The sequence below is a fragment of the Lampetra fluviatilis genome, chromosome 39, assembly GCF_964198595.1.
Source record: "Lampetra fluviatilis chromosome 39, kcLamFluv1.1, whole genome shotgun sequence".
Taxonomy (NCBI): Eukaryota; Metazoa; Chordata; class Hyperoartia; order Petromyzontiformes; family Petromyzontidae; genus Lampetra; species Lampetra fluviatilis.
The window spans coordinates 8,675,176-8,700,723 of record NC_136313.1 but is presented as its reverse complement, the minus strand read 5'-3'; the positions used below and the strand labels follow the sequence as shown (position 1 = coordinate 8,700,723).

Below are 25,548 nucleotides of genomic sequence, written 5' to 3'. Positions count from 1 at the left end.
ATGGCTCTTCTACTGTAAAAAGGGTAATGGTCAGGAATGTTAGCTTATTCTCGTTCAATTTTCGATTTAAAGCTTTCGTGACTGCAGGAATTCATATTCTTGTTTCTTTCTGTAAAGTCACGTAGAAGGGAAATAATAATGTTTTATTTTTCTTATTTTATTATTTCCCTTCTACGTGACTTTACCGAAAGAAACACGAATATTCTCGTTCAGTTATAACCGAAGAGGCAGTGTTTCTTGATGATTATCATCATTGGGGGGGACAGGAGGGGGATGAGCGCCCCCCCCCCGTTGCTTAAGGTTCAGACTGCCATCCAATGTTTATAGTCAAGTGAAAAAAATGGTGGTACTGCACTATTTTGTATATATGGGCCAAACCTCATTTGCATAGAGGGTGAGAATTAGCGCATACTGTGCTATACAGATCATATTGTTACTCGTTCTGTCTCGCGTTTGTACTTGGTTCAGGTTTACCATTGGCTGGGTCATGCCCCCTTCGCCCTGAGGGTTTTTTTGTATCCCCTCCTGCCACCATTTAAGTAAGTGATGAAGAGTAATTGTGTGAGTGAGTGCCTGTAACCATCACTGGTCACTTGTACAATACAACTAAAGTTTGAATATCCCTTCATGTCCTGTCTAAGTCAATGTAAAGTAAGTACATCTACTCAAGGTGTGTTATACAGCTAGCAAGGTCTTGTACATTAGCCTCAAGAGGCCTGAATGTGTACAGGTCCTTTCTTCAGGTGAAGTGCCCAATATCGCACGTCCTTGTGGCAAGGCTTGGGTGGCTTGTTCACTGGTGGTCGGTCAAAATGCCACTTCACAAAGCACGCACGCTCCCCGCGCCCGTTGCCACGTTATCAATAATGTACGCCGTCTAACCCGCCGGGGCATTCCTCTCTGAAAACCAAAGCTTGCGTAAATAATTCACGGGGTAGTGGAAATAAAGAAAGAAAGCAAGAAAGAACATGACACACATCATCTTACTTCGTGCAATTCCTCCGGTACTTTTACTAAACCCAAAAAACAACAACCCAGCGTCTGGTCGGGCGCGTGCCAGAGCGTGACACTGGCACCCGCTTTGTGCCTCATCGCAGGTGACACGAATGTTCTAAGCTGCCTGGTCCATGCGTGTGCCTGTTGATGTCTCCCGTTACGCTGACACGCCCGGCCCCACAGAGTGTTGTGTTTCGATATTCCCTAGCAATGACGGCCCCCCATGGTCCCCTAACCACGGGGACGCTTGGAGACAAAACATTGCTCTGGAAGGCGCGTCCGTGGGAGCACCATCTGCAGAGTGGGCAATGGCATTGAGAGGGCAGGTGCGTGCGTGTGCGCTCCATCCATAGCCCCCGAGACGTCTGCTCGCCCGCCTGCCCAGCCACACCATGGGTGAGTTCGTAGTTGATGCTCAGTGTCGCGTTATGCGTGGGTTTTGCTCAATTCCACCGTTCGTGAGATGAATACTTCATCCGTGTTATTTTCTGTAGAGTATTTTGCGTGGCCTTGCTAAATCCTGCCACTCACGGGTAAAATGTCACTTTTGTTGCTCTATATGTAGACTCACCAAACTCTCATAATCATCATCAGCCATTTTCTATCCACTGTTAGATAAAGGCCTTCCATCTCTCACGGTCCAGTGCTGCTACCCTCCATATCACTCCCGCAAATTAACTGATCTCATTACTCACTCTCCACTGTGGTCGCATTCTCTCTTTTGGCTGCCATTTCGTCATCTGCCTCGTCAATCGACCACCATTCTGCCTAGCGATGTTACCTACCCAAGCCTATTTACTCTTCTCGGTTGTTCGTATCATGCCTCCGATTTGTGTTTGTTTCCTGAACTAGGAAATCATTAGAAAGAAAAACTTCACTCCCGTTACCTGATAATAATGCAACTGGCTCACTCAGGTACACGTAATCTTAGATGCGCGCCATGTGTCGCTAAGTTGAAGTCAGTGTCATTGTCTTCTCAGGTTCCCCTACTTGAGTTTTCTGTGTTATATATTTGTATTTCCTCTTGTATGGGGCAATGTTTTTTTCCAGGGCAAAGATGCCTTGATTGCCTTGTAGGCTTGAGCAGTGGTACTGGATAGGGGCACCCATGTCAGTCAGGCACTCGGCAATTATTTTTTATTTAACTTTCACAGTGTAAATGTGATTTGCGTTTATTTGTCTGCGGGTGTGTGGGTGTGATCCTAACTCATGATTGCAGGTTGTGAGCACGAGTGGAAGGCGGATAAGTCAAAACTAAATGAAAAACAATTCCATGCACTGCGTGGGCCATTGTAAATCATGCACACTTTGTTTTTACACAACACTGAATAAAAATTACCTTTATTGAAAGCAAATTACATAGCTAAAAGCTCTTAATGTAGCACAGCTGTCAACATTGGGAAACATTCTTAGACTGGCGATGGTGGAATTTGTGATATTATTATGAAATGACGACGCTGTGGCTGCTGCTGCTTGCTCATGATGATGGTGTTGATGGCAATCATATTAAAGTGAATTTCAACAGTAGTAATATTAGTGCTGTTGATGGCAATACTCAAGATTACTTTCGTCTGCTTCTTCTTTTGTATGGCGGGGAGTTTATCAGTAACGTTTATTATCGTGTGTTCATGTCGAGGTTGGTGATCCGGTGGATGACTTCAGGAGTAGCTTAGTTAATATTTTAAATGTTGCTGGCGAATATTCGAAGTTGGCTTTAGTGTACTGTACTGTGCAGTCCATGATTTGAAATTGAGGACTGCGGTCGCACTGTGGGCTATTCATACGGTAATGGTCATCTGTTGACATGTCCCAAACAGACTCCCACGAAGTCAGGGACTCGGTGGAGCCGACGGATCGGACCTCGCACTCAGACACGACACCGCAAACTGCCAGCACCTCCTCCCCAAAGCGGCCACACCATAGCCCCTCTCCAGACCAACGTGGAACCTCTTTATACGGAGAGGAGAGCACAGAGGGCATCTCTATGCACAGCAGAGAGACGCAGCTCAACGGTGCTTTAAATCCGGCTCAGAGCACCAGTAGCAAGAAGCACGTCAAGTTCGACGCCGAGTCCGTACAGAACGGCCGCGTGCGACGCAAGAAGAACGCCTGTGGCGATGACACTCCCAAACCTCCGGCCCCTCCGCAGCACGGCAACGGCACGGGCGAAGGAGGGGACGGCGAGGCGCAAAGAGCGGTCAACCGGCTGACGCAGCGGGCCAGCTCAGAGATGGCAGACGGCAAACCCGAGCGCGCCCTGGCCTCCTTCCGCAAGGCGTACGAGCGCTCAGGGCAGCTCGCCGAACCGGCAGCGAGGGCTGCGTGCGCCTTCAACCTGGGCGCAGCGCACGTGGCCGCAGACCAGGCTGACAAGGGCCTGCAGTACCTGCTGGAGGCGCAGGCAGCAGGTGAGGCTCGCAACGCCGGAGACCGCTGATGGAATTCACGACCCTCTGTGACCACTTCGGTGTATTTGCTTTAACGCTTTCCAACCAAGTTTGAGAGTGTTTTTTATGTGTTTGTTATGTCTATCCTTTCCATCCGTAACTGGCAATGTCTCCACCGTTGAGAAGGCAGCCATCGACTGAATGGTCTAGTAAAAGAGTTAGTGCCTGATGTATGTGTGGGTATAAAGGCTGTTTTCACCAGTATGCGGGAATCATGTCCATAAAGTTTAGTACTTGAGCTGAAGTTCATCTGGCTGTATATTCATAATTTATTGATTTAGGTGGCCAGGTGTCTCAGGGGCTGATACCACATTCAGAGCACTTGGCTGACACTGCAGAGATACTTTGATCGAATTTGGGTTGGAGCCACCTCAAGTATAATGAGTTGAAGGTCTTAACCAATTAAAACATTTGTAGACAGCACAAAAAGGCCTAATATTCAATTTGAGTTGAACAAGGTAGGTTCACTGCTCACTGTGACAATTCTGTATTTGTTTTTTGACATGATACACCGATGGCATAATTGGAACATTATCGAGAGAATGATTTGTCAATTTCTGAAATGAAGACCAGAAACAAATGTAAAGTGTTGGGCCTTCCCAACACTTCATGGCAAATTTCACTCTCACACGTAGGCTTTTGCAAGCAATATTGTTCAGAAATGTTTTTGGGTTAGATCTCGTAATTATCAATGTGTTCACAATTCTGGCAATTTTCCTGATGAAGCTGGTTGTAATCACCATCAAAACCTCGTACTCAAATTGTAAATGTTCTGGGTTGACTCTCCAAAACACTGGCGTGCTGCAGTAGTAACTAATTGGCATGTTTTGTTCACGTGACAAACCTTACTAATTCGCTGTGTCAGATGGAAGTGGGTTAACAACACATTTATATTGACGCGGTCTAACCCAAAAACCTTTATTATGAAGAACTCACTCTGACAAGTCAGTGACCAAATTTGAATGGTATTCTTTTCCCAGAAACCACATTGTGTTATAAGAATCTTTTTCAGAAAGGCCTGGCTTTGAGATATTCTGCCAATTCCTTTACGAAGTGGCTTGTGTGTGGGAGGAAATCAGAGCAACCAGACAAAACCCACACATACAAGACAATAACACAAAAAAGTTTACGAAGACGGGCTCAAATACCCACTTGCTGTACTGCTATCTACAATACAATAACATCTTGGCACCTCAGCTTAATTTGGGGTTCCACTGTGGCGAGATGTTAACTACCTCACTTGGTATGCAGGAGGTCGTGGGTGCGATCCCAACCCTGACGCCTGTATATTTCGTATTTGCATGTTCTCCCTGTGGTCCCGTGGATTTTTCTCCGGGTTCCTCTGGTTTTTCCCTCCACATTGAGAAACGTGCCTTTAGACTATTTGGCTGCTATAAATTTCCACATGATAAGCTATCATTTGTGGTCATGTTGCTTCTGAAAAAGAGCTATATAGCTCAGTGCGCTTTACCGGGTAAAATAAAACATGGTTTCGTTTTTAGTTTAATTCGCTGGGGAGTTTCACAAACCTTTGTGATCCTCCAAAACCCTCGCCTCCAAAAGCACCGGATAATGGGCGTGCACCACCCCTCGTGGATCTCAGTCGATGGTTGCCGCGTTCCTCCCTGTGCATGCGCCCCTCGTGTCCTGCGGAAGGGTCCCAGGACCGCGACCAGCGCGGGGACCTACTCTTCAACCTGGGCGTCGCGTACGAGGCGCTGCACGACCCCGCCAGCGCCGCGCGCTGCTACGAGGACGCGCTGGCCCAGTACCGAGCCGACCAAATGGGAGGCCAGGCCGACGCTCAGGTACGTGCCCGCTCACGAGGGTTTGCCATCTGTCCTGGTTTTTCCAGGATCGTCCTCTTCTGAGATCTGTCTTCTCAGGGGCATTAAGAAAAAAAGAATGCGTCAGTTTTGTTGCCAGATAAAAGGGTAAAAAAACAATGATCATATTTTGCTACTGACAATTGAGGTTCCAATGGTGATAACACACCACTCAAGACGATGCATTGACGTGCTGTACTTCGCTCTGCCGGAATTGCAAGATATTCTGCCCTGCATGATACGTCCCAGGTTTTTGTAGTGCAGAGATGGCAACCCTCATGCTCGCGGGGACTATCAAACCCTCAGTCATCTCCATACGAAGACCCAGGCAAAGTCGAGATTATTTGGCTGCCATAAATTTCCACATGATAAACCACTTCATTGAGCTATCATTGGTGGTCAGATCTCTTCTGAAAAAGAGCTACATAGGTCACTGAGCAACATCTGGTAAAATCAAACAATTGTTTAGTTTAGCAACACCATATGTACAGTTTTTTTGTCAATCCACCGATGGATTTGGTCCTCCCCATGCCGTGCAGATTCTGGGTGGGTTGTTTGACCATACTTCACCAGTGCGAGTCGGTCACAAAGTGACAAGACAAGTAAACATACACGAGTGAGAATCGGCTAAAAGTGTCACCGTCGTAATCTATGTACACGGCAGTGGTTGATCCAATGAGGGGGCTTCACCGCTGCCCCATTAAGACCCACAACATTGGTATTTTATCGATATTAACCACAGAAAATGCGCTGGGTTAATTAAATCTATTTTTAGGCTGGAACCCGGTTTAAAATATTTAAATTTTGTGGAGCCCCCCACCCTCACAACCTCCCCTCCTTGGGAAGTTCTCATATTCACCTCTGGTACTCAGGCACTCGGGCACCGTTGTCTACTGCAGGTGAAGCTGGGCCAGTGCTGCATGCAGCAGGGCGAGGAGGCACGGGCGGCCGACTGGTTCCTGGCGGCGGGACGGAGTTACCGCTGCGCGAGCCGGGCCGACCAGGCGGCCGAGGCGCTGTGCGAGGCCGGCGCGGCCCTCCTGCGCTCACCCGCCACCGCTGGCACCGCCGTGGTGTCCGTGCTGGAGGAGTGCCGCTCCGCCTGTACTCACGTCCGTGACAACGACGCGCTGTTGGGTGAGCCATGATCAGAGGTCGCAAACGGGTTTTGATTCCTTACCCGTACCCGGCCGCACCAGGGTCGCAAATGGGTATCCATACCCGGTCGGGTACGGGTACTCGTTCCCTACCCGTACCCGTACCCGAAATGAGTGACAAACGGTTACTCACCAGTGACTCACGGCCTACCCGTACCCGGCCGCACCAGGGTCGGGTAGCCGGGTATCGGGTAGGGTACGGGTATCGGGTAGGGTACGGGTATCGGGTACCCAATTGCGACCTCTGGCCACGATGCCGTAACGGCTGCGATTGGCGTCTCCCTGGTGGTGTCGAGAAAAAAATATATCGGCTGCTTACCGAAAAATATTGCTGTCCACAATTGATATTTTTTTTTATTTCAGTCAACCATGACGATAAGTGGATGGAAATCAGCAAACCTGATGATAGCTACGATTACTACCCTCCAGAGACCGAGGCGCTACTATTATGAGGTTAAATTAATGAGCCTAAATGAAGATGCAGACTGAAATAATTTAGGAACGTTATTAGACTGCAGTGCGCTTTAGAAGACTACAATAATTATTGGCTACAATTATATACGGATTTACTCAGTTTACTGATTGCCTGCCCTGATAATATTGGGGGAATTCCCCACCCCACAGCAAAATGTAATAACTAAGAACATTTGACTAAACGTTTGATTACTTTGGTCAATTAAACTTAGAGAATTACTCCACTAATATTCCATAGGTTGTCACCAACTAGACCAAGACTGTGACTAGAACAAAATATTCTGACTAAATTAACACATCTCTAGCCTGCCCCCCCTCACCGCCACCAACCCTCCGGTATCTCAATTCCCTCCGCCAGCGCGTCTCTACAACGAGCTGGGCCTCAGCTTCTCGCAGCTGCAGCTCTTCCCGGCCGCCGTCGACTGCTTTGAGCGGGCGCTGCCACTGAGCGAGGGCGTCGCGGACGCTGCCCGCCGGGCGGCCGTGCTGCAGAACATGGGGGCCGTACGCAACTCCCAGGGGCAGTTCCAGCTGGCGCTCGCCTTTCACCGGCACGCCGCTTCGCTGCACGGTACACGCTGCGGTGGCACCGCGGCTACAGATGACGTTTGATTTTACGCGTCCTGGTATTTTTTCACCGTTATCATTCTTTCTAATCTGGGCATTTCCGGCACTGCTTTATCCTGGCTCCAATTATGCCTCTCTTCACGCTCATCCTCGGTCTCCTTCAATCACTCCTGCACCCCTCCTTCACCCGTCACAGCAGGTGTTCCCCAAGGCCCTGTCTTGGGCCCCCTTCTCTTCTCTCTCTACAGCTCCCCTCTCGAAACACTTGTCTCCTCCTTTAACTTCTCCCGCACTTTCTTCGCTGACGACATCCAAATATTCTTATTTTTCTCCACTCCGGACCTCTCTTCTCGCATTTCAGCCTACCAAACCGCCCCTCAGTCTTGGATGTCGTTTCACTTGCTTGCCATCAAACCTTCTAAAACCCAGGTTCTCCTTTTCCTCGCTGCTCTTTCCCTCCACCCACCCGCACCATCACCTTCCCACCCTTCTCACTCACCCCTGTCCTCTTCCCGCAACCTTGGTGACCTCTTCGACTCCTCCCTTTCCCTCACCTCTCCGCCATCACCCGCACCTGTCGTTTCCACCTTGTAAGCATTCGCAAAATAGTCCTCTCATCACTCAGTCCAACGCCAAACTACTAATACACTTACTCATCTTCCCTCGGTTAGACTACTGTAACTCTCTCCTACTTGGTCTCCCAGCCTATGCGTTCATTCCACGACAAAAGATGAAAATGCGTCAGCACGTTTCATTTACAACCTACCACACTGCTCCCGCACCTCCGCCCTTCTTATAGAAATGCACTGGCTCCCCATCTGCTACCGCTGTCTGTTAAAGCTCCTTACGCTAGCATATACATCTCTTCATGGCCTAGCCCCACTGTACCTCACTTCCCTTGTCTCGTTTTATGGCCCCTCCTGCCCACTCCGCTCTCAATCTCTCCGACTCCTAACCATTCCCTTCTCTCCTTGTGCGCAATCCCGTTTCGGATCCTTTTCCCTACTGGAACAAACTTCCCCTCCACATTAAGCAAGCACCCTCCCTGTCCAGTTTCCGCTCCTCCCTCAAGACCCACCTTTTCTCCCTGGCCCATCCTTCCCTCCATCCCTAGGTACCCTGTAATTCTCATACCCACTGACCTCCCTCCCCATATCCCATCCCTATTCACCGTATCACCTTTAGCTACCCTCATTGTACCAGGTATCTTTGTAAAGCGCCTTGGATAAAAAGTATATATAAAGACACGGTTTTCCTGTAATTTCTCTCACTTGATACAGCTATCGTGCTGTGACTGTTCCACCTGAAGACGGAAGCTTGTGTTGCTTCCGAAACGTCGTGATTTTTATTTTATTTTAATTTTACTTTTATTCATTTTAATTTTTTACCTACGCGATTTTACCGAAAAAACTTAAGAATATAGTGTAACGCTATCACGAAGGTGCTGTATCGCAGAGGTAATATTGCAGTAGTGTCACAGTCAAGGGCGATGTAATGCGCAATCCCAATTGAGTAATTTGCAGTTACTTTTTTTAATTGGCAAATTTGGAACATGATGCCCGCGCAGAATGGCTATTCATATAGAATGACATTGCGGGATCTTTAACGGCCACTTTGAAGCACACGGCGTGTATCTTACAGCGAATGCTCGTGCAATATTAACCAGGGCAGCTTTTTTTATTTAAACAGCGAACTGCTGCAACTAGCGGCAAACGCGATACTGCTGGGCCACATCACCGCCCTCATAAAAACAGGTCCCTGCGGGGTGGGCTGGTAGGAACGAACAAATACGATACGAAGGGAGAGTTTGAGCCCTCGTTCTAGGCTTTAGGCCTAGCTGTAGGCTTTAGGCCGCTGTGAGTTAATTTTTAATTTAAATGTTTTAATTAAAAACTATCTCAGGGAATTATAAGGGAATGTTACACTTGTTTAGCCAGGAAAGCCTCACTGAGTCTAAAGGTTTTTGTAGGGTCCTGCCAAGTGGTTGCAGTAGGGGGCGATGTTGCTACACCTAATCGGACATCGGACGGACAGACGATATAATCTATTGTAGGCTGGTTCACTTCGTTCCTACCAGTATAAGCTGCATACATGGGCGTTTAACACTATGTAAAATGAACGCGCAATAACAGTAATGTGCTCTGCGATTTCGCTGAACGGGTTGGATTCGCACTCGCGACGAGGGAGCAGTCACATGGTTAAAGTAACATTAAACTGTAAGCCTAATGAAAAAATATGGCAAATCGTAATTCTTAAATATAAGGCGTTTTGATTTCGATTCATAAGCTTATGATACATGCATTGTAGTTCATAAATTGCTGCAGCACAAAATGTATTTTTTAAGTATTGATATAAATCATTTGCTAATATATATGTTTCTATGTATGTACGAATATCCAGATAAATCATTCTAGACCACTCCATTAAATTAAATGAATGAGTAGTAATTTGAAAGCTTTTGTTTCAAAGTTTATGCAAACGGATTCGACATGACAAACAAATGTAAGTTTATCTAAATTCCTTGGCATATTGGGCTCTTGCCCTGCTTATCCATTATTATTACATTAGCCTGGTACATAACGTGAGACCAGTACCCCAATTCAAAATCATATAATGGATCGGCATTAGGCATTGGGTAGGTGAGTGGGTGGGCAGTGCTGTTGAAGGTCAAGTGAGTGTCAAGTTACCTTGTCCATAAGAAATTCTGCCCACTAGCGGTGTCACATGTCATGTCCACAATTTAACAAGAGTGCCAAGTTGAAAACGGAACTTGTCCTGGGTCTCCCCTATATGGACGCAGCTTTAAATGAGTGCCTTGTGCACTTTGTAAACATCGGCACTGGGAAGACAAAGTTTAATCAACAAACTTAATGCTTCTTGGCACACACCCCACTCTCCACACCCCTTGTGCACCCTGCCAAACGTAATGTACACATACAGCCCTCTTGTCATTCCACTGCTGGATGAGGGTCTCCCCACGACGTGCGTGTCATGGGGGTTATTTGTTCATACTTCACCTCCTCCAGCCAGACTTAATCATCAGTACTCGATTACAGCACTTGTGCAACAGTCTGTACTGTCAGTCAGTATGGGGGGCTATGTCATTGTATGCGAGCGCGTGCACTTGTCCCCAAAAGTCTGTTGAGGCTATACGGAGGGGGGGATCTTTGCCTTGCGCATGTTGGACGATGTAGGTGAGCTCCAGAACCGCAACGCTCAGGGCCAGTGCTTCTGTAACCTGGCGTTCGCGTGCAGCCAACTCGGGGACCACGAGGCCGCGGCGGAGAACTACCTCCACGCTCTGCAGGCGTTCCGCGACACAGGTAAACCCAGCCCGCAGTGACCACCGCGCCACCGCCACTCTGCACCCCCCTTGTCATCCCACACAGCTGCCTTGTGCCAGCCCACGTGAAGCTGCGCCATCCCACACTGCATCCTCGTGCCATTCTACGCAGTGCTGCGTCATTCCGCATAGAATGTCCATGACATCCCACACAGCATCCATGGGTCATCCCACACAGCATATCTGTGTCATCCCCCCACACAGTGCCGTGACATCACCTCCACCATCAGTCCGAATGATTTATTTTAGTCTTAGTCTCATCGACGACAACCTGTGAAATATTAGTCGAGTCTCAGTCTGTGGATTTCATGGAGTTATTCTGCTCGTTTCGTCCACTCAGTAAATATATTTTGTACAAATTTTTTGTACAAATTACCATGTCTGGTCTCGCTCGCTCAGTGCACGGCTGTCTATATTCATATCACTAAATTATCTTAATCCTCGTCTTTATTCACTCGCTCGTTCCGTTCCATCATAGCCAGTCGCGCCTAGGCCTTTGGTGGAGCAGTAGTTGTAGCCACCATCGCGCTTGGCAATTTTCGTCCACTCAAGGTCAAATATTGTAAACGATTATATTCCCCAGGAATAGAGCTAGAGTCTGTCGCCAGGGAAAGGGAGGTCTGGGCCGCCCTGCTCAACATGCTACAGCCGAGACCCTCACCAGCACAAGCGGATTGAGAGACGAACGAACAAATTATATTTTCATCACTTCTTCTTCTTCTTTTGTATGCCCGATGTAGATGCAGAGACACAACTACTATTTCACATTCAGGTGGTCTGGCCTGATTTTCATCACAAAATTTAATCAACAAACTTAAAGCTGCTATAAATACACACACCCTGTGCTGGCTTCTGACGACAATGACACTGCTGCCCTTTGCAGGGGACGTGCACGGCCAGTGGCAGGCCAACGAGGGCCTCGGGGCGGCCAAGTTCCGGCTTGGGGACCCGGAGAAGGCCGTCTCCTGCTACAAGCAAGCACTGGCGCTGCTCAGCCAGGACAAGGTGCGTCCAGGCAGCCAGGCCCCTTTGTCGAGCTGTGAGCACAAGAGCACAGCTCCTTGGGGAAATCTTCTTCTGTTATAAATGGGGTGTAAAAAAATATACGATTTCAAATTGTACACGTTACGAAAGTGTCCCGTCATGAAACTATTGTAAAGGTGTCGTGCAGTAGGTAGTATCGTAACTGTAAACCAAAAAATTACTCAAAGCCCTCAGTGGATTGACAAATGGCTTAAGATTTACATGACAAGCCACTAAACGAGTGGTTTTAAAGGGGGGCTGGAGAAAATGTGTGGGGGAGAAAGATTTTTAGACAAAGTACAAATTATTTTAGGAGGAAAAAAGGTAGATAAACAGTCATTGTCTTGATTGAACGATCCATGTGTAGAGGAGTGAAATATGCGGTGTGCACAGTTAACCGAGGGCAACTGAGGGCAACAGGTGTGCGTGTGCAACGTTAGGTTTGCACCGACAAACTGCCAGTAATTAAGGGGAGTAACCGACGTCGAGCAAGTGCACGTGCTGCGAACGGAGGTTGCTTTCAAAGAGGTTGATTGATGGGCCAACAGGCGTCAGCCTGGTGAGAGCTAAAGAGACGCACGTTAGGTCTCGGATAATTAGCAGAGTGATATAAAGTTGTGTGCATGAGCGGAGAGGGGGTTGTTGCCAGGAACCAAGAGTGAAGACATCTCGCCGCTGCCACTCCAGGGACAGCTGTGGAGATGTATAGTTACTGTGTGCGAAGCTGCTGTGTGCGGAGACGCTGTGTGCGGAGACGCTGTGTGCGAAGACGCTGTGTGCGGATATGCTGTGTGCGACGACGCTGGGTGCGGAGCCGCTGAGAGCAGAGCTGCCGAGTGCAGGATAAGTGAGGGGGAGAAGTTAAACCTAAGTGACCATGCAGATAGTTATAGGAGTGCCTACAACTGGTGCAAGAATAGGTGAATAAAGTGTAAGCAGGTGACTTGTTACAACGTGTCGATGTGAGTAATCTTTGAACACACTGCACATATCTTATACAAAACAACTCCAGCTCTGCTTTTTTTCTGAACAGTTCTTGATGGAACCTGACAAATGCCTCCTTGCCTCTCCAGGTAGCGGCTGGGGATGCCCAGGAGAGGATTGTGGGTAAACTTACGGATGCCATTCAGTACAGAGTGAGCATCTCGAAAGCCATGGGACAGCAGATGGGATACGTGCTATCCCCCTCCGCGGTGCGTACACCACATGCACCCTCGCTCACGCCGCAGAAGCCTCCGGAATGTTTTACGAACTGGAACCTAGTTTTAACAATGCTGTCAACCTCGCCTGATCCATCAGCTCGGGAAAGCCAAACATGTGACCAAAAATACCGTTTACGACAACAACCGCCGTTTGCCGCTAAATGGCGGTGACATCACGACGGCGCTCGTGCCATGCTCGGTGAACTTTGATGCCACGTAAAGTTCACTGCCACATATATACACGCAATGTGGTACCTCTCTGCTCTTTGTGAGCAGCACACCTTTGCGTGCTGTTAAATATATTTGTTTCCTGCCATCACGCAGTTCCCTGTTGTGATGGGTGTTTTCATCGTTGATAAAGAGTGTTGGATTGTAAAAACTGAGAGAGTTGTACCATGCAATAGCGTGGTTGTACATCAGAGGTGGGATACATTAAGTTATTGATGGTCAAATAGGACTCTCAAATACTCAATACTTTCGTCAATAACATTTACCCTTCTTCATATTAAGAAGGTACAATTTCCAAAATGTTGCCTGTTGTATAAACTGTACATGTATTTTTTAATTTTAGGGCAATGTTAATTCTGCATTTGTTGAGTCTTTATTTTCCCTACTTATGCATCACACCCAATACAAATATATGTTTTTATTTCTCAAATGCTGTGCCTTTGGAGGGTCATACATTAACACAAACCCAATTCCCTTCTGTCACTGCAAGAAGCCCTGACAGTGACAGGAGCGCACTAAAATTATAGACAGTAATTCCAGGTCAAAAATGTTCCCCCTCTAGTACCTGATTAGTGCGGCTATCGCATTTGCAGTTATGAATATCTACACTTTATGGGCCATTTCGAAGATGTAGGTCTCACGTGACCATGAACTGTATTAAGAAAGTTAATAAACATTGGCTATAATCCGATCAAATTTGTAAGGATTTTTTTTTGGAAGGTGACCGAACAGCAGAAGTTGTTGAATTTAGCAATCAGGTTAACCTTGCATCTGTGAAGGAGGTCATTCCTGACATGCAATACCTTGGAGTCTACAAACTTAGTTGTACCTGCGGTAGCAGTTACATTGGGGAAACGAAACGACATGTCTCGGACCGTGTCCGCGAACACAAGGCATATCTGAAACACAGCCGAACCAATACCTCTGCCGTAGCTGACCATTGTTATAACGCTGTGGGCTCGCATGATATTGTTTTTTCTGAGACCAAGGTACTCTGCAAACCTTCGGGCTACTATCAAAGGTTTGTTCATGAAGCCATCCAGATATATAAACAGACATAACTTCAACCGAGAAGATGGATACAAATTGAACAATCATTGGAAGGATGTTATTAACCAGGTAATGCCTTAACTGGTGTGGTTGTTTCCATCGTGCCTGCTGGTCTACTAGCACCTTTTTTTCTGTCCCCCCCCCCTATCCGTGTCCACACTCAGCTTCCCACTTCTAGCCCCGCCCACTTCCCACCCCGCCTCACGTCCTCTTCCCCTTGTGCTCACGCCCCCTCTCTCTCTCCCCCCTTGCTCCTCCCCCTTTTCTTACCTATATAACCTCTTGCCACGGCAGATCTCTCGCCTACCTCATCATTTTCTTGCTGTGGGTGTTCCACCTGATGAGGATCGCTTGTGTTGCGATCGAAATGTCGTAATTTGTTTTATTTTATTTCTACCTATGTGACTTTGCCGGAAGCACCAAAGAGTATGGATTCCTGCAGTCACGAAAGCTTCAAATAAAGATTGGTTCCCTACTTCTGCTGTTCGGTCGCCTTCCAAAAAAAAAAATCCTTACAAGTTTGATCGGATTATAGCCATGCCAGGGGCAGAGATATATAACGATAAACAAGCAGGGGTGATAAATGTTGCTGTTCTAACGCTAACGCTTGCAGATATCAAAATGCTGCTCGTATTTTGGGTCGCGCAGGTGAGACAGGAGATGACCCAGTCGCACACCTACCTCATGCCTTACGGATACCACCTCCAACGGGCGCAGCCAATAAGGTACGGACACCGCGTTGACGGTTATGATGAAGCTTCTTGGCGGCATCGCTCATGTTTCGTCCGTTGAGGGGTTACATAAGGGTTCAAATGTCAATGCTCAGAGCCCCCTTTGCGATGCCCATTTTGTGCTGTGGTCAATCTGTGCTTCACCAACAGCCGCCACCTACTTCCACACTACATGCATATTTTGCATAGAATAAGCTCACTGTTAAAATGTATGTTAAGTATGGTATGACCTGGAATGTACCCAATCTCGTTATATAACGGAAGCTAAGCAGGTTTGAGCCTGTTTGGTTCGGGTGACCACTACGTGCAAACAGGTTGTCATAGAGGTTGCGTGCTGTGTGTGGGGTAATAGAGGACAGAGCAGCAAAATATGTCCTTAAGCTGTACATATGTAGAATAGTACTTCTTGACACCAAGGAAGATTGTAGAACCAGATGAAGAGGAGGATTCTTACTTAAGGCTGCTTGCCGTTTATTCACTTATACACAATCTGTCCACTGTACTCTCACTGCTTGTTTACACTCTCTGCACTCGACGCTTACACCCGTTATGGCGCACGTCAGAACTCTGTCCTTTACGTGGACATCCCTTCATTATCTACGCCCGGTAGGGCTCCCCTTTGTCTCCCTCCTCATCTGCCCCGGGCAGGGGATCACCCAACACCGCCCGGCGATGAGGTGAGACCTTTACATCTCGAGCCCTCTTCGGTGGTGGCTGGGATGTCGTCCACGCAGGCTCGCGTTCCTCTCTCTCTCCCAACGACGGCAACCTCACTCTCCCAACGGCGACCCAGAGCTCACGCACACTCCTGCTTATATATCCCTCATCATTCTGAGTCCGCACGTGCTCCCGCTTAAGCCTCCGTCTGCATGGCGCCCCTCGCATCACGTGCCCCCACTTAAGCTGCCGTCTCCATGGCGCCCCTCGCACTAACTAATCCTTATCATCACCCCCATCTCCCATCTCCACGGCGCCAACCCCGTGTTCCCACGCGCACACCTGTTCGCCCCCAATTGCCCCCACTCACAGAGAGACTTTCGTAAGGTTGCATCATGCATTCCCTTGCACGACCTTTCCACAAACTCACACTTTCTCGCGCTTGTCTCTCGCAGTGCTCCTCCACTGGCGGAGCCAGGGTGGGTGGTGTGGCATGTGCCCCCCCAATTGGGGTGTATTAGTAATAGATCGGCATTTTGCGACCCCCACTGCCACTGTGTAGCATATCATTATGTGCCAGGGACTCTATGAGATGATAGGACAATAATTGGCAATAAGTAACGGCAAAGCATTTATAAGTGACTCAGAATTGTGCGCAGTTGCGTATACAGGACACGACTTCCCTGAAGGCATACCTTCAGCGAGCGCGATGCCGATCACACACAGTTCAAATTCGACCCTCGATCGATGGCTGTGCCATCGACGCACGCGCGTCGAATAAAAAGCAAGGGACAAGTCCTTACTTACTAACAACTCTTATCATTTTTCATTGCTGGAGGGGTTGCCCCCCCTACCTGAAAATCCTGGCTCCGCCATTGTGCTCCTCTACACATATGCATATTGGATATTGGAACACATTACAAATTTCGTGCATATGCATGATTTTTCTGAACTTGTTAGATTAATTCCCATTGTGCCTCAACCTCTCCCTCGCCAGCAATGAAGGAGGCGGGCATGGTGTGGTGCGTGTGGATCAGCTGCGAGCCGTGGGGTCGGCGGGCAGACACCCTCAGGGCCCTGAGGATGATCCCACAAACAGGACGGCCCCTACCCGAGTCTTCCCTGGCACACAGTGAGCAATGCCCAGTCATCAAGCCTAATATGTCTAAGTTACTCATGAACAAATTATGATACTGCAACTATCCACCATGTGCTAAAGCATAGTATTATTGGGGTGGATTGGTGGCACAGTGCAGCACACTGTACAGCAGAGGTGTGGACTCGAGTCATGTGACTTGGACTCGAGTCAGACTCGAGTCATGAATTTGATGACTTGCGACTCGACTTGGACTTGCATAACAATGACTTTGTCCCACCTATGAGATGTGGACTCGAGTCATGTGACTTGGACTCGAGTCAGACTCGAATCATGAATTTGATGACTTGCGACTCGACTTGGACTTGCATAACAATGACTTTGTCCCACCTCTGCTGTACAGTACTATAAACTCGGTAATCTGTATTTGATCCTCAGCCACGGCTAACACCTGTGGCGAGTGATATCTGAACGAGTTTTTGGTGGCCCCTTCACCAACCGGCACTGATGAATGTGGAGAAGTATAGTTAAACAGCTCCCATGATCGACGCACAATGGAGAGGCCTTCATCCAACAATGGATTGACGCATTACAAATTGCTATTATTGCACACGGACGTTTTCATTTGCAATTCAAACAAATATGAATGTACTTGTCATATGACCGACTGATTACAGCAGAGGCGCTGTTGGTGTGGGGGGTGAACTCCACCAGGGCCCACGGTACGGCCCGGCAGGGCCAGTCCAGAGGCCCCTCATGCATCAGTCACCTCACAGTGGCCTGCAGAGGCAGCTCCCGAGGGCTGCTCCTGAGAATGGACATCACGCCCGCCCAGCCACCACCTCCCACCTACCTTCCAGGTCACTGTCTCCACATGCCCCATGTCTCCTGCTCCTGCCACCATAAGGGCTTAATTTCTCACTGAATATTTTCCTATTTGCTGGTAGACCTGGAGGTGGCATGTGACTATTAGCTACAGCCATGGCAATAGATATAATGGATGTGATGTGCTGGCCGATAAGGACACACACCCAGATGAAGTTAAGCCCTGGCCACGATGTTTCCCTGAGGCCTGCATTGTGAAACTGAGCCTGAGTACCATTGCTTGTTTATCTTATCGGGATTTTGTAAAATGGAAAATAGTATAATTTAAAACACGATGCCCCATGGCTGGGCAGTATTCTCAATTTAAATGACAAATACTATACATCGTTCATCCATTTTATTTTAATCTTGTCTCCACAGCTCCTTAAATGACACCTACCTGGTCCCTGACCCTGCCACACTGTTTCATCAGACATCCAGGCCGCAGGCAGGTGAGTCTATGTCTCCACCAGCAGTACGTTTCATGCCACCTTCACCAATCGACCATAATGGCCAGTATTGACTCGAAGAGGTTGATTTGTGTTTCATTAGCGGTGTCATCAGTTGAATGGCTGGGACATCCTTAGCTCCTTCTGTTTTCTGCAACTAGAATTTGGTTATACTTGACGTGGTAAACTCAAGTTAAAGAATCATTGGTTAATTCAATCAGTTTCAGCTATTCTCTTAAACCCTCCAATGATGCCCCTGTGCAAGCATTTACACGTTTGAAAATGGAATAGCTCATTCTCCTCTCCTGCCCCCACAGTCTGGAACTTCCTCCAGCTGCCCAAATTATTGACTCCCTACCCCTGTTCAAGTCCATGCTCAAGACCTTACTTTTTTCCTCTGCTTAATACAAACTGTCTCTATGTACACAACAGTTACGAAAAGCAAAAAATAATAAAATAAAAATTTAGATTTTCCACTGATCTGTGTTTTGTCAATTCTGTATGATTCCAATCATTTTATAGTCAAAATTGCCAAATTTGCGGAGCTCCGCTGCAAATACAGGGAAACGAGAGGTGAGGCAGCGACGAGCTCAGCCTCCCCTCTGATTGCGCAACCCCTCAGAAACTGGTTGGAGTGCGGGCAATAAGCACGTGCCTGTTACTATCTCTCTGTAATGATGGAAATCATACAGAAATTACATTGAAAACACAGATCAGTGGACAAAAAATAAATCTAAATATTTATTTTATTTTATATCTTTTTTAACTTTTCGTAACAGCTATTTTCATTCAAGTATGACAGGTGAGGCTCTGCCTCTCCTGCCTCCCCTGACCGCACGTCCGTGGTACACAATATGATCCTTATGGCGGTACCCCGTTGTACCAAATAATACAAAATTGCCGAGGCGATTAAATATTTTATTTCAGGGACACTATTTTTTCCAGGGGTGTACTTAACTCGCCACTGGGGTACCAATCAATCCGAAATCAGTGCTACTCCGCGATGTCAAAACGCAGCGAGGACGATTGCGCTGAAACCCTGAATGCTCGTATGCACCATAGTGCATCGTGTACAGCTCGTCGAGATTAATCGATTGCCGCATCGCCGACCATCAACTGACTAAAAATGACTGCGTCACGGACATTATGCGAGAGCCGGGGTACTATTGTAGTGACATAAGAAGGGAGGGGCTGCTGGGGGCTCTTGGTTCCCGGGCGGGTCCAGACGCTTAAGCCTCTGGGCGCCAGGCGTTGGGTTCCCAGGGGGTCCAGACGCTTAAGCCTCTGGACGCCAGGCGTTGGGTTCACAGGCGCTTAAGCCTTTTGGCGCCGCCAACGGGGGGGGGGGGCGCTGTGTGTGCTCTGTGGCATGTCTGGTAGCGCACACGGCCCCACCCCTCATTGGACTAGGCATAAAAAGGGGAGCTCCATAGACGATCGGGGCCAGTTGTAACTCAAGACCCAAGACCCACGACCAGCCATCTGAAGACCCTGGGATGTTGTGAGAGCGAGTGGTGGGACTCTGGAACTCCCGACTCTACGATCTTGTGAGGGCGAGTTCCAGAGCGTAGCCAGAGTAGAGTATCTAGGCTGTGTACCTAGGCTGTGTACCTAGGCTGTAACAGAGTATCACGACTGTTGGAGTGTTGTGTTGTAATAAAGAAGTTACCTCTACAAGTGTCTCCGGAACCCGTTACACTATGGTACTCCGGGGTACCGCCATAAGGTTTATATGCCCATCACATTTCATTGTTATTGTAATTCATGGGAAATTTAACACAATTTCCACTACACATGGATTGGATGCTTCTTGTCTGTTGTTGAGACTGATCGTACAAAAAAGACGATCGGCAGAGTAAAATAAGGCAACCCCATTCTTCACCACAAAATGCACAAGCAGACATCTTTCTTGGGTGATGAGCAGCAATGCTACGTGTCCCGTCGTGTGTGTGATGGTTGGGCCCAGCAACAGGGTCGTCATGGGGTACGGAACAGCACCCCTACTCCACCATCCGGTCCCAGCAGATGGCAGGGCCAACAGAGAGGCCACCGGGGCCAGAGAGAGGCTTGACCGAGGACCCCATCAACCGTGAGGATCGGTGAGTGGGATAGTGTCCACTGTGGTGGCTGACTGGACTGGGTGGCACGCTCACCTACCAAGCCAAAGATTCCACAAATTCACGATTGGGTCGATTCCCAATCAGCTGCCTGGAAATGTTTAAAAATTATTACAAAATCATGCTACCTGGTATGTTAAAAACCCATGCGTTACATTGCTCCAGTGCCAACCATTGCACTTTACTGCTCCACATATAACATAACTGTTTAACACGTAGGCTTTCGCGACCAATATCATCCAACAAAACAGTTATACTTCTCCACAAATCTGGCTGTCGCCTGATGAAGCTAGTTGTAATTACTGGCGAAATGTCATACTCAGATTGTAAATGTTGTGACTTGGCTCTCCAACACACCGGTGTGTTGTACTAGTGACGACTTGGCACGTTCTGTTTACGTGACAATCCTTACTAGTTGGCTGTGTTGGGTGTTGGCGGGTTTCAACGACACTTTTATATATTTACGTGATCTAACCCAAAATATCTCTATGATTAACATAACTGTTATTATTTAAAAATTATTGTATTTCAATTATTTTGCCTTGGGGAAATTATTTCGTTTTTGTATTTTATATTTCTTAGTGTTGGGCATTAATTTAAATGTAATTGTATATGAAGCGTTCTGAATCGCTTCTTTCACGTGAAGTGCCATTTAAAAAATAAAGGTTCACTGAATTGATCACCGCTGCCGTCACGTCTGTGCATAGCGACAGAAGGCCGTCCGGGAGTAGCGGACATTCTGGCAGCTCGGGCCGGATGTCGGGCGGAGAACTCCACACCAGCCGCCGCCGCCGTTCCCGCATGTGCCTCCTCATGTGAAGCCCTGCAGCAGCGCTGGCTCCCCTGGTTGCAGGAAGCTCACGAGGACAGTGATGCAGCAGCCTGATGCGCCGATGACAAGAGGGCATGTGGCCAAGAATGGTTCGACTCATCATAAACACATCGTGCTGCCCTGAGCCAATGTATTTTCACTGGAACCAGATCGCAGCGGGTGATCTGGTAATGGGAGTCATTCAACTTGGAGGCCACTTATGAGAGAAGGGAGTTGCCTGCAGCCCACTTAATTTTGCCTCAAAGCGAATGTAAGTTAGTCCTTGTTTCCGAAATGTACTACTGTAATGAGCCAAGAATGTTTGTGTGTCCCGCGCATGACGTCACTCCACGTCGGCCAGCCCCCCTCATTAATACTCATGAACAGGTGACGTCCTCCACATGGACCCCACCCCCTCATTAATAATCATGAGTGGGTGACGTCACTCCACATGGGGGCGCGAGGCGCCTCCTCCCCCCTCCTCAGCGTCAACTTACAATCCTCACTACAAAAGCAGAACCCTCACGTCACGTGATCTCCGTAACACTATTGAGACATAGAAGTAAAAAGGACGTCATGATGAATATGGTGTTATAACTGTTAAATGAAATAAGTCTGTGTCACCGCGGCCTTCCAAATTGCACACGAATTGATGCAATGAATATCACGTCGCGGTCTAATTTTTGCTTGCAAGTTTCAGATTTACTGAAATACACCCGTCCTTGGACGGGCAAAAGGCTAGTTATTGAATAAAGTCTTGACTGTGCTTGCAAGCACAGTGCTGGTATCTCAGTTTGAACTGAGCTGGCAATTTGCCGCTCTTTGCCAGCGATTACACAGCGATGGTGCTGACCCCGGCACCTAAATATCAAACATAATCAACAGCTGCAATTGTAAATATTTACACCAATGTGTGTCAAATGTCTTCCATTGAGCTTGGATGCGTGGAGTGTTCACCAATACAATACACTTCCATTCGAAGTTGTACAGCATCTAAATGCGACTGCATCTTTGGACGATGTACAGAAACTGGACATATTTATTTTATATAGAGGGGCAGTCAGTCGTAGGTAGAGGAAAAACGGAAGGTCTGGAGCCTGGACTTGAAAAGGGGCAGGGAGTTGACAGACCAGGTGACTGGAGGAAAGGAGTTTCCAACAATGGGGGCTAACAAGGAGAATGACCAAGTTAAACTGCACAATTTTTTTTCAAAATCCATTTTAAACATGTACCTATAGACATCAATTACTTCAAGTGGTGTGTATAAGTGATCCTTATGGCAGTACCCCGGGGTCCCAAATAATACAAAATGGCCGAGGCAATTAAATATTTTATTTCAGGGACACTATTTTTTTCCAGGGGTGTACTTCACTCCGCGACTGGGGTACCAATCAATCCGAAATCAGTGCCACTCCGCGATGTCGAAACGCAGCGAGGACGATTGCGCCGTAGTGGTGCATCGTGTATAGCTCGTCGAGATGAGTCGATTGTCGCATCGCCGACCAGCAGACCATCACTATAAGGTTCAAATAATAGTCTTTGGTTCTTTTGGTAAAGTCACGTAGGTATAAAATAAAATAAATTAAATCACGACGTTTCGGGCGCAACACAATTGCTGAAGTCACCTGATGACGGACGCTTGTGTTGCGCTTGAAACGTTGTGATTTAATTTATTTTATTTTATGCCTACGTGACTTGCCACGAAAACTTCAAATCTAGGTTCAAATAATGTTACAATTTTTTTAGAATTTAATCTGTAAAGTGTAATATTTCTAAGAAACTACTGTGATATGCAGTGCACAAGATGACAGATTCTGATTAAATCAGAAAGGCATGCAATGTGCATAGTTTATACTGCAGTCAGGTTAGTTGAGGCTCTGTGCTGAGGTGTTAAGTTCCATTTAAAACAATGCCAATTGGAGGACTTAAAACAGATAGGCCTTTCATATTTCTTGGCAGTACATTAGCATACGTTTGTATTATGTAAAAAGCTGCATTATCTGATTACTTATATTAAATTCGCTGTGGTCCAAAAGCCACAAGAAACCCCTTGACAACTCCCTATCATGTGGCTCAATAGAGGGAAGAATGTAATTTTGTCTCTGGAATGTACGTGACCTGAATAAGCTTATGTAAATGCATAAACTGTTTTATTAAAATGAATTTTGTGCCTATTTTTAAATGCATTGGAAGTCAATAATTAAAGTTTGATTTGTTGCTTGTTCATTTTGAGTAAGTATTACTATTGTTAGATCAACCAGAGCAATTTGTCTAATTTGCATGTCGAAGGTAAAGGCGTAGTCCTGCAATTGCTCGCTCACGCCACGGCTGGCAGAAGGGGCCTCCACTGAAAGTAGATCTGGAGGGTCCCTTCCAGAGCAGGGGTCGGCAACCTGTAGCTCCGGAGCCGCATGCGGCTCTTTGGCTGTCCCTTCGCGGGCAGCCGTTGAAAATAAAAACCTTAAATATCAAAGCATAAATTTTGATTTAAAGCTTTCATGACTGCAGGGATTCATATTCTTGGTTCTTTCGGTAAAGTCACGTAGAAGGGAATTAATACAATAATATAAATATAAAACAATAAAAATTCTCACGACGTTTCGACTGCAACACAAGCAATCATCATCAGGTGTGAAATCCACAGCAATAAATCAATCATCATCAGGTGTGAAATACACAGCAAGAAAAATTTCTTGCTGAGAAATCAATCATCATCAGGTGTGAAATCCACAGCAAGAAAATTTTCTTGCTGTGGATTTCACACCTGATGATGATTGCGTGTGTTGCAGTCGAAACGTCGTGATAATTTTTATTGTTTTATATTTATATTATTGTATTATTTCCCTTCTACGTGACTTTACCGAAAGAACCTTAAATATCAAAGCATAATTGAATGTAAAAATGTGTTCAATATGGCGGGGAATGGGTCACTATGGAATGTCTTGGCGACAAAATGTACTGTTAAAGAATAACTAGAGTGGGGGGGGGGGGGGAAACTAAATAGACGCAGTTTATTCCATCACCGATGTTTCATTCAGAATTTGTTAGTGATCTGCTTTATACCAGCTGTTGTGTTTGTGTACAAGCATTTCTGCGTGTGACAGGGCTATCGAACTATATTAGTAGTAAGTAATATAAAAAAAAAACTTTTTTTTAAACACGCTTTCATTAAATGTACCCTACTAGTAATGGAAGAACTCCACGACTCCAAGTAGTGTCCCCGAAGCTTGCCATAACGTACGGGACCGTGGCCAATTACAGCCAACGTCAGTTTACCGTGGACAATTAGACCCAAGCCGAAACATAACATATAATAAAGATTGTTTTAAAAAAAAAATATTTTTTATGATAGAATATAGTATTGTCATCAGTATGACATAAGTATACCAAGTTTGCAGTCGATACCACATTGGTAAGTGGGTTAAAATTGAGTTACAAGATTTGAAGATACGACAACAAGTGAGTTAATAGAAAGCTTGTAAAAAACACATGGCCCTTCTTCTTTGAAAGGTTGCCGACCCCTACTCTGACCAGACATGGGTTTTACATTTTACATGGTGTCCAGAATATCGATACATTTATCACAACGTTCCACTATTCATGTTGTATCAATAAAGTGTTCTCTATTTCCTGACAACAGCTTCACAGAGTCTCAAGGATACTTCATAACATGCCCAAGGATATTTGGGCAATCCCCCTTTCGTGTATTTCTGCAACTTGAAGGAAACCTGAGTGCCTGGAGATAACTCTCACAATATCAGGAAATATCGCTCTTAAATTAATCTCAGTGGGCTTGTTTAAGCGCTTTCCATCTTTGGTTCTATTTTATTTTTTCAGCGTTCAGGTTGTTAGAGCCATACGTCCTAGCCAAGGCCGTAGCCATGGAGTCAACATTGGGGGGGGACCAAATCTTCCAGGGGGTCTGGGGGTCCCCCCCCCCCCCCCCCCAGAAAAAAAATACATCTCAATTTGAAAACTTCTTTCCTGCCTAAAATAAAAAAAAAGTCACTAACACATGGGATGGACTTTTTATTTCTTTTTTACAATGTCTAAGAGTGTATTTTATTACATTGCTGTTTTTACTTTTTAACATTTTCTTGTTTCATTGTATGTAATGGCAGAGTTTAGGGATTCATAAAGTACAACCATAACCACAATAATATGAACATAAATCTATGCATTGTTATATGAAGACAAGTCCAGATATTGTGGCCAAGGTTTAGCAAATTCTAGATGTGAAGTTTTCATGACTGCAAGGATTCATACTCTTGGTTTTTTCGGTAAAGTCACGTAGGTTTCGGGCGCAACACAAACGTCCTTCTTCCTGACTTTACCGAAAAAAACAAAAGTTTAGCAAATTGTTTTTATTTACATAGCATCGCAATTATTATTTTAAAAATATTTTTATAGCAATATATTGGGGACATTTTGAGCATACTTGAATATTGGGGTGGATGTGCCCACCCCAATACATATTATAATTACGGCCTTGGTCCTAGCACAACCAAAA

The 25,548-nt window shown here is 46.6% G+C and overlaps 1 protein-coding gene across 11 annotated transcripts; it reads left to right on the top strand.

Annotated features, from left to right (window-relative positions):
• Positions 1–1,170: 1,170 nt before the first annotated feature.
• On the top strand, positions 1,171–22,634 carry TTC24 (tetratricopeptide repeat domain 24). 11 transcript variants are annotated; one of them, XM_078874645.1, is made up of 14 exons: positions 1,171–1,392; positions 3,146–3,404; positions 5,100–5,251; positions 6,169–6,406; positions 7,259–7,471; positions 10,662–10,790; positions 11,694–11,815; positions 12,907–13,026; positions 14,962–15,038; positions 16,699–16,833; positions 17,475–17,657; positions 18,043–18,113; positions 20,077–20,209; positions 20,935–22,634. In XM_078874645.1, exons 2-14 carry the CDS (start codon positions 3,227–3,229, stop codon positions 21,044–21,046), a joined length of 1,863 nt encoding a protein of 620 aa, XP_078730771.1. In that variant the 5' UTR covers positions 1,171–1,392; positions 3,146–3,226; the 3' UTR covers positions 21,047–22,634. The 11 variants fall into 11 exon arrangements, with proteins under 11 accessions (XP_078730771.1, XP_078730765.1, XP_078730766.1 ...); XM_078874639.1 differs by having other exon boundaries at positions 2,814–3,404; positions 17,478–17,657; XM_078874640.1 differs by having other exon boundaries at positions 2,814–3,404; positions 20,083–20,209.
• The last annotated feature ends 2,914 nt before the right edge of the window (positions 22,635–25,548 follow it).

Coding starts and splice junctions, on each gene's coding strand:
- TTC24 (XM_078874638.1), top strand. Junction 3,405..5,099: donor GCTGGAGGCGCAGGCAGCAG/GTGAGGCTCGCA, acceptor GTCCTGCGGAAG/GGTCCCAGGACCGCGACCAG. Junction 18,114..20,076: donor GACATCCAGGCCGCAGGCAG/GTGAGTCTATGT, acceptor GGTTGGGCCCAG/CAACAGGGTCGTCATGGGGT.